Source organism: Chondrus crispus, genomic scaffold, assembly GCF_000350225.1.
Source record: "Chondrus crispus Stackhouse genomic scaffold, scaffold_70, whole genome shotgun sequence".
NCBI classification, from domain to species: Eukaryota; Rhodophyta; class Florideophyceae; order Gigartinales; family Gigartinaceae; genus Chondrus; species Chondrus crispus.
In genome coordinates this window covers 1-7,798 of record NW_005178634.1, presented here as the reverse complement: position 1 = coordinate 7,798, position 7,798 = coordinate 1, and the positions used below count along the sequence as shown (strand labels likewise).

Below are 7,798 nucleotides of genomic sequence, written 5' to 3'. Positions count from 1 at the left end.
ATTCAAGCAGAAAGTCGAAGAGGGTAGTTCGGTCTATACTCGGAGGAGAAGTATACGCTTTTGCTTCCGGTTTTGATCGTGCTTTTATTCTGAGACACGACTTGGAAACGATCTTTAGAATGAAGATCCCTCTGCATATGCTTACGGACTCACTACAAATGTTTGATGTGATTACAAAAGGTTCGTCCACCACTGAGAAAAGGCTCATGATAGACATAGCCTCAGCTAGGGAATGCTATAACCGACAAGAAATCTCGCACGTAGGCCTTGTTTCGTCAGAACACAACATAGCGGACGGTCTCACAAAGGAGACCCCTAACAACGCTCTTGAGAGGCTTATAAGTAGTGGCTATGACCGCAATCCGGTCAAGAAGTGGATTTATCGTACACAGCCAAGTTCCGCCATCGGAAAAGTGGCAGTGTGAAACAATTATGATACGGAGGCGCATCCATTTGTGTTGTTGCTGGATGCGTCAGAACTTGTCTTTCTTTATGGTACTGTAAGGGTTAAGTAGTATATAAGTAGGGCTCGCGCTTCGGACTGTAGGTTCGTTCCGGGCCAGAGGTTTGTGTCAAAACGCAGAGCCTACCTGCGAAAACTGTCCCACTGCACGGACTTCGCACGGGCTCGGACGGTCGGTCGTAGACCTGTCCATTGACACTTTAATAAAATCTCTTTTTCTAATTCTTTTAAGGAATTCCTCACGAAATCCCACAGTACTGTCCGATCAATGCGGTGCAGTTTTGGTAAAAACTTTTTACCTGACCGACAGTCCAAATGTACGTTACCCACACGGTACACCTGTACACGGGTACACCTGTACACGGGTGAGCACCGAGTTAATTATGTCTCAGCAAATGGTTGTAGGCCAAATCAATTGGGGCGGCATTTCTAGAACCGTCCGCTTGATCCCGTTGCGACATCTCAGCGCCTGCGTCCCATACCGCGAGCTCACGCGCACCGTCAATTCCGCCTTGTGCGACCACCTCTCCCTCTCCCGCCGGCCGTCGGACGCGCCTACAAACCCACTCTCAGCCTCCGCTCTCCGCGCCCCTCACACTCCCAGAGCACCAGCCTCCCCGCGCACGCCCCCACCGCCATCATGCCCATGCCAACCGCGGCCTTCGCGCCCTCCGTCCCGCTCTCCGCGCGCGGCGCGCGCACACCCTTCACGGGGCGGCGCGCGTGCGCGCGGCCGGCGGCGCGGCCGGCGCGGCCTGCGCGCCGCGGCGCGCTGCCGTCGCGCATCACGCCGCGCGCCGACGCCGACTACTACCAGACCCTGGGCGTGTCGCGGTCGGCGTCGGACGCGGAGATCAAGTCTGCGTTCCGCCAGAAGGCGCGCAAGCTGCACCCGGACGTGAACAAGGCCGCCGACGCGAAGGAGCGCTTCCAGGAGGTGTCGCGCGCGTATGAGATCCTGTCCGACTCCTCCCTTCGCCAGCGCTACGACCAGTTCGGCGAGGCCGGCGTCAAGAGCGGCGCCGCGTCCCAGGGGCAGGGCTTCGCCGACTTTGGACAGGACTTCGGCTCGTTCTCGGATATCTTCGACACCTTCTTCGGCGGACAGGGCGGCGCGACCGGACAACGCTCCAGGCGTAGGGCTGGCCCGCAGCCCGGCGATGACCTTAGGTTGGATGTCGACGTCCCGTTCGATAGGGCCGTATTTGGGGCAGAGCAGAAGATCAGGTTCTCACACCTTGAGAGCTGCGGTACTTGTGAGGGCTCCGGTGTAAAGCCCGGGACGAAGCCGAGGAGCTGCTCGGCGTGTGATGGGACGGGGACTGCGACGCAGGTGGTGCGCACCCCACTGGGCATGTTCCAGCAGACGGGGAGCTGCACGACGTGCAGGGGGACGGGCGAGGTGGTGGACGAGTACTGCTCGTCGTGCGGCGGCAGAGGGAGGAACCAGACGACCAAGCAGCTTATGATTACAATCCCGGCTGGCGTGGATACCGGCTCTAGGCTCAGGGTGCGAGGGGAAGGCGACGCCGGGCCGAGGGGCGGGCCGCCCGGGGATTTGTACGTAATGCTCAGGGTGACGGACAGCAAGGACTTTACCAGGGATGGGAGCAACATCTACTCCAAGGTGAATGTGTCGTATCTGGACGCAATTTTGGGGAGGAATATCATGGTCAAGACCGTGGACGGGAACGAGGACGTGACGCTCGGAGCTGGCACGCAGCCCGGGGCCGTTCTGAGGATCACGGGCAAGGGCGTGCCGAAGATTGGGAACAAGGCGGTGCGCGGGGACCACTTCGTGACGGTGGTGGTCAAGATCCCGACGCGGCTGTCCGGCGAGGAGAAGAGGCTGGTGCAGGAGCTGGACGAGCTCAGTAGCGGCAAGGGGCGGAAGGCGGCGGCCAGCGCGAACGGGGCGGGCGAGAAGAAGAAGTCGAAGAAGGGCGAGGGCTTCTTCAACTTTGGGAAGAAGTGACTATCGGGCCTCGGCCTCGGTTTGTGGGGTGCGGGGGATGGAGAAGAGCCGCAGGAGGACGAGTGAGAGAGGGAGGTGGTGGGTCTTTGTTTTTTGTCAAACCTTTGCAGGTGCGAATTCGGTTGCTTGATGACGTCCTACGATACATGTAGAAGTGGGTGTGTAACTCCGTGCAATTAAACTTAATCGACGCCCAAAAACCCCTGAGCTCCCGTCGCAGATAAAGTTACATCAGTCGTTCCGTCGTCGTTAGCTGAGGGACCTCACCATGTAACGGCACTGACACATGTAATACGTGTACTGTTCAATTAACGAATTAATAGCCTTCCTCCGCACACGTGTCCGGATCAATTATCTCTCAACCCCCTGACCGCCGATGTCCTCAAATCCGCATCGTCCCGCTCGTCTGCTTTCCTTTTACCGCACGAGCATGGTCGCCTCGTCCCTCATCTCATCCCCGCACCCATCACTCACTGCCGCAATGCTCCCGCCGCCAACCGCCCGCACCAGCGGGACCCTTTTCATCTCCTCGGCGAACCCGCGCCTGACCACCTTCACTGTCCCCTTCATCCAGCGCAACCTAAGCTCGCGACATGCCCCACTGCGCAAGCGCGCGCGCTCGCGCTTCCTAGCCACGGCCTCCGCGCGCAACGGCCTCCCACCCACCCCCGGAATCGTGCCTGCCGATCTGAAGCAGGAGATGACGCGGTCGTACATGGAGTACGCCATGTCCGTCATCCTGGGGCGGGCGATGCCGGACGTGCGGGACGGGCTGAAGCCGGTGCACCGCCGCATCCTGTTCGCGATGCACGAGCTCGGTCTGTCGCCCGGTGGTCAGTTCCGCAAGAGCGCGCGCGTGGTCGGCGAGGTGCTGGGCAAGTACCACCCACACGGGGACACGGCCGTGTATGACGCGCTCGTGCGCATGGCGCAGCCGTTCGCCATGTCCATCCCGCTCGTCAACGGACACGGAAACTTCGGCTCCACGGACGGCGACCCGGCCGCCGCCATGCGCTACACAGAGTGCAAGCTCGCCCACCTCACCCGCGATGTCTTCCTGGCAGACATGGGCAGGGACACCGTCTCGTACTCGCCCAATTTCGACGGCTCGGAGTCCGAGCCGCTTGTGCTGCCGGCGAAGGTCCCCAACTTGCTGGTTAATGGCAGCTCGGGTATCGCCGTCGGTATGGCCACTAACATCCCCCCGCACAACCTGGGCGAGGTCGTCGCCGCCCTCAAGGCCATCATCGCGGACCCGGAGCTGTCGGATGACGACCTGCTCGCGCTCGTGCCGGCGCCGGACTTTCCGACGGGTGGCCAGATCTTGGGCACGGATGGCGCCCGCGATATGCACATGGAGGGGCGCGGCCGTATCGTCGTGAGGGCGTGCGTGCATCCGGAGGTTGTCGGAGGAGACGACGGTAGCACGAGGAGGCAACAGAGGGAGGCGATTGTGGTTACGGAGCTGCCGTATCAGGTGAACAAGGCCACGCTGGTGGGTAAGATTGCCGAGTTGGTGAATGACAAGAAGCTGGATGGCGTGGCGGATTTGCGCGATGAGTCGGACCGGAATGGGACCCGGATCGTCATCGAGTTGAAGCGCGATGCAATGCTCGAGGTTGTATTGAATAATTTGTTCAAGAAGACGCAGCTACAGTCTTCCTTTTCGGCAAACGTCATGGCGCTGGATAATGGTCGCTTTCCCATCCGTCTCACGTTACGCAATTGTCTTGAGAAGTTTCTCAAGTTTCGCCGCGAGACAATTCGGCGCAGGGTCCAGTTTGATCTGCGCAAGGCGGAGGATCGATTCCATATTGTGCAAGGCTTTCTGATCGTGCAGGAGGATATTGACTCGGCGATCGCGGATATTCGGGGATCGCAGGACAGCGCGGAGGCTCGGGGGAAACTGATGAAACGTCTCAGCCTCAGTGCGAGGCAGGCAGACTCCGTTCTTGCGATGCAGTTGAAGAGGCTGACGTCGTTAGAAAAGAATCGCCTGGTCGACGAAAGTGAGACCCTGCAGGGAGATATTGCCAAGTACAAAGGCATTTTGTCCACACCGACGGAACTCGATGCGATCATTGTTGATGAGTTGACTGATATTTCCGACCGCCATGCCGGTCCGCGTCGATCGAAGATCATTATGGGAAGGGGCGATGGGTCTACTGAAATTGATGAGCTGTCATTGTTTTCGAACGAACGTTCCGTCATCACGGTGACAGAGAAAGGGTACGTAAAACGGATGCCGACGTCTGCATTTGAGAATCAGAATCGCGGAGGCCGAGGTAAACGAGGAGCTGGGAAACTGCGAGAGGGAGACAGGATTGTGCACTTTTTTTCGTGCATGTCTCACGATTCTTTGATTGCAATCTCGAAATCTGGAGTCGCATATAAAATCTCAGCGCACAAAGTGCCCCTTGCGTCTCTGGGTTCGCGGGGTGTCCCTCTTTTCCAGCTTCTTCCAGCAGTTCCGGCCGGTGAAGCTGCGGCCTCTGTTTTATCTGTCACTGATTTTTCGGATCGTCAGTTTTTGGTCCTTTTGACAAGAAATGGTTATGTGAAGAAGACTGCTGCTTCCGTTTTTGAATCCCTCAATGCCGGTGGGAAGCGAATTATTGCTTTGGATGACGGCGATGAGCTGAAATGGGTCCGCCACTGTACAGAGAAGGACTCGATGCTGATCGCTTCCCAGAAGGGATACATTATTCGCTTCGCAACAAACAACCAGAACTTGAGAGCCTCGGGAAGGCAATCCAGAGGTGTGCGGTCAATGCGATTGGTGGCTGGTGATGCAATTGCAGATATGGACATCATGAGCGCGCATGGCATGATCGAAGGAAATGTTTCTGAAGAGGATGAGGGTGCAATGGACGAGGAGGAAGACGAAGACGTGAATGTTGCGGAAGACCCGGACGCGTCGTACGTTCTTGCGGTCACGCGCCACGGGGCAGGTAAACGAATCGATGCAAACTCTTTTCGGATGCAATGTCGTGGAGGTCGCGGAATGATTGGCATGAAATTCAAAGCCAATGGCCGTGGCGACTGTATTGTTTCTCTACAGACTTGCCACGACGATGACTCCGTCATGGTCGTGACTTGCGATGGAACAATTGTACGCACACTAGTGAAGGACATCCCAGTTCAACGCAGGTATTCCCGAGGGGTGAGGATTCAACGACTCGGGCAAAAGGATACGGTTGCGGCTGTTGCCATCCTTCCCCAATTATTGACGGGAGAGGAGGTAGAGGAAGGGGAAGAGGTAGTTTTTGGTAAGGAGTAAAGATAAGTTTTTGTTCCTAACTAACGAGGTGCGTTTCTACGATAGCCATGGGGAGAAACAGAGGGATAGTTCTAATTTTGCAGACTCGCAAGGTGAACTTGTCATTGAAGTCATTGCAATCAGCTCTAAAACGGTTGAGGCCAAAAGGGGGCCAACTTTCTATGCTTCGTGTGGTGCATCGCTATTTCTATCCTTAAAAGCCTTTCACAGCTCCAGACTGGCGACCGAGTCTTCAAATAGCCTCTTGATCTTGTGCTTCTGGTGACGTTCAGAGGCTTCAAGAAGCATGTCCTCAGCCCCAGCCGAATCCTCGTCGTCGTATTCATCGTCTGCAACCTTAACAGACTGTCCCGTGACGATGAAGTCCTCCTCTAGGCGCGAGCTAGAAAGCATCGCGCCCGGTTGCTCCACGTCTTCAAGTTCGAATAGGAAGTCCCCCTGTTCGTCGCCTTTGAGCACGGCCTGCCCCTCGACTTGCACCTGGGCGAGCTGCTCATCAGTCAACGCGGAGTCGGGATCCGAGTCTGTGTACACCTCCTTCACGCCCTCGAGGTCGTCAACATCCATGATCTCGTCGAGCTCGTCCATGTCATCCTCGTCGTCTAGCATATTGTCTGTTGATGCATCACTGAAGTCCATGTTGTCCTCCTCACGGTCGGTTTCGGCAAGCTCACCTTGGGCGGCGCTTTCCATCTCTGAGACGACCTCGTCGTGATGGTGGTCATCGGCTGCAGAAGTGTCTGCCACATGCTCCTTTTCCATCTTGACAACATCATCAAGGGCATCAACATTTGAGTCGGCCTCCTTGGCGTGCGGTGGTTGGTTCTTCTCAGGGTCTGCAAGTCGCTGCGGCTTGACTTCTCCCGCCATCTGAAGGACGGCCTGCCCCTTGATCTCGACCTTCTCTTCCTCGGCATCGATTTTGAGGTCCCAGTCGGCGGGGTTGTAATCTTCGTCCGCGATGGAGGGGTCTTCCTGTAAAGGCGGGCGGTCGCCTTCCGGGAGATATTCTTCGACCGGCTCGTCCTCTGTCGAAAAGCCGCGGACAACGAGATCATCTTGCGGGTCGAACTGCATCTCGTCTTCGCCTTTTTCATAAAGCGAGTCGGCGGTGTATCCGGACACTTGCACGTTATCCCAGTCCTCGTGGTTCAAGAATTCGTGATCCACCGCGTCGTCCGGAAGGGCCTCCTCCGTCCCCAGCTCCGCGACGGCAACGGCACACAGACCCAATAGCGCGAAAAGCAAAGTTAGAACAAAGCGCGGAGTCGACATGATGCAGCGATTTCGGAGTTGGTTTCTCTTCTCTGATACAGTGAATCAGTGACGGCTACCGCGTTGCACGAGAGGAAGGTTGTAGTAGATGCGGAGCGGGGACTGTGTGCGCGGCGTGTATTGTGGTTATATGCGTGCAACGGGGGGTGGAGGCTGGGGCGCGGGCACGAGGCGCGCGAAAAGAGGGGAGGGGGCGGCTGACGCGGCGTCGGCAGCAAGTGCATGCGGGGGGGTTGCGGCGCGACGTTTACTGACACCGGCGGGCGGGAAGCGGTTTTCGGTTTACTTTTCCTGCGAGCCGGGCGTCGTGCAAGCGGCGTCATGAATCGAACCGGCCACTGTTAGTTGCCTTTACCGCGGCGCGCGCGCCCCGATTCCCGGCCCGCCGCCCCTCGATTCGCATCGCGCGCACGACGCGCCGCTCGGTCGGGGCCCTGCGAAGCCGCATGCCGCCGCTCACCGGTCGGCTCTTCCGCCGGTGACGGCGATGCGAGGGTTGCCGCGTGCTTCTCCCCCCGGGAACACGCGGGAACACGCACTGTGTGGTCGCATGCGGTTCGGGCCACACTGCTGGTCGCTGTCTGGAACACGTGTGCTCCGTGACAGCATGTACACGTGGTGTACTCGTAAAAACACATACAGTACCCAAGGGTATCACGAAACGAGTGTCTGCAGTGCCAGGCAGAAACGCTCTCTACCCTGTACCGGATGGGTCCCTCTTGCATACCTACCAACGTCACCCTCGTTCACTGCAACTTTTGCCATTTCACCTCTTGATCACTGCAAAAATGCACCTGATCGCCCC

At 57.8% G+C, this 7,798-nt stretch overlaps 4 protein-coding genes; 3 read left to right on the top strand and 1 right to left on the bottom strand.

The window, feature by feature from the left end:
• The first annotated feature begins 1,103 nt into the window (after nucleotides 1-1,103).
• On the top strand, nucleotides 1,104-2,638 carry CHC_T00007355001 (hypothetical protein). XM_005710825.1 is given in 2 exon segments: nucleotides 1,104-2,438; nucleotides 2,439-2,638. 1 exon segment carries the CDS (start codon nucleotides 1,104-1,106, stop codon nucleotides 2,436-2,438), a length of 1,335 nt encoding a protein of 444 aa, XP_005710882.1. The 3' UTR covers nucleotides 2,439-2,638.
• Nucleotides 2,639-2,814: 176 nt separating this feature from the next.
• Nucleotides 2,815-5,738, top strand: CHC_T00007354001 (hypothetical protein). XM_005710824.1 is given in 2 exon segments: nucleotides 2,815-5,718; nucleotides 5,719-5,738. The coding sequence occupies 1 exon segment, from the start codon at nucleotides 2,815-2,817 to the stop codon at nucleotides 5,716-5,718; it is 2,904 nt and encodes a 967-aa protein (XP_005710881.1). The 3' UTR covers nucleotides 5,719-5,738.
• Nucleotides 5,739-5,765: 27 nt separating this feature from the next.
• CHC_T00007353001 (hypothetical protein) lies at nucleotides 5,766-5,915 on the top strand. Its single transcript, XM_005710823.1, has one exon. It carries the CDS (start codon nucleotides 5,766-5,768, stop codon nucleotides 5,913-5,915), a length of 150 nt encoding a protein of 49 aa, XP_005710880.1.
• Nucleotides 5,916-5,922: 7 nt separating this feature from the next.
• CHC_T00007352001 (hypothetical protein) lies at nucleotides 5,923-6,993 on the bottom strand. Its single transcript, XM_005710822.1, has one exon. It carries the CDS (start codon nucleotides 6,991-6,993, stop codon nucleotides 5,923-5,925), a length of 1,071 nt encoding a protein of 356 aa, XP_005710879.1.
• Between the last annotated feature and the right edge of the window lie 805 nt (nucleotides 6,994-7,798).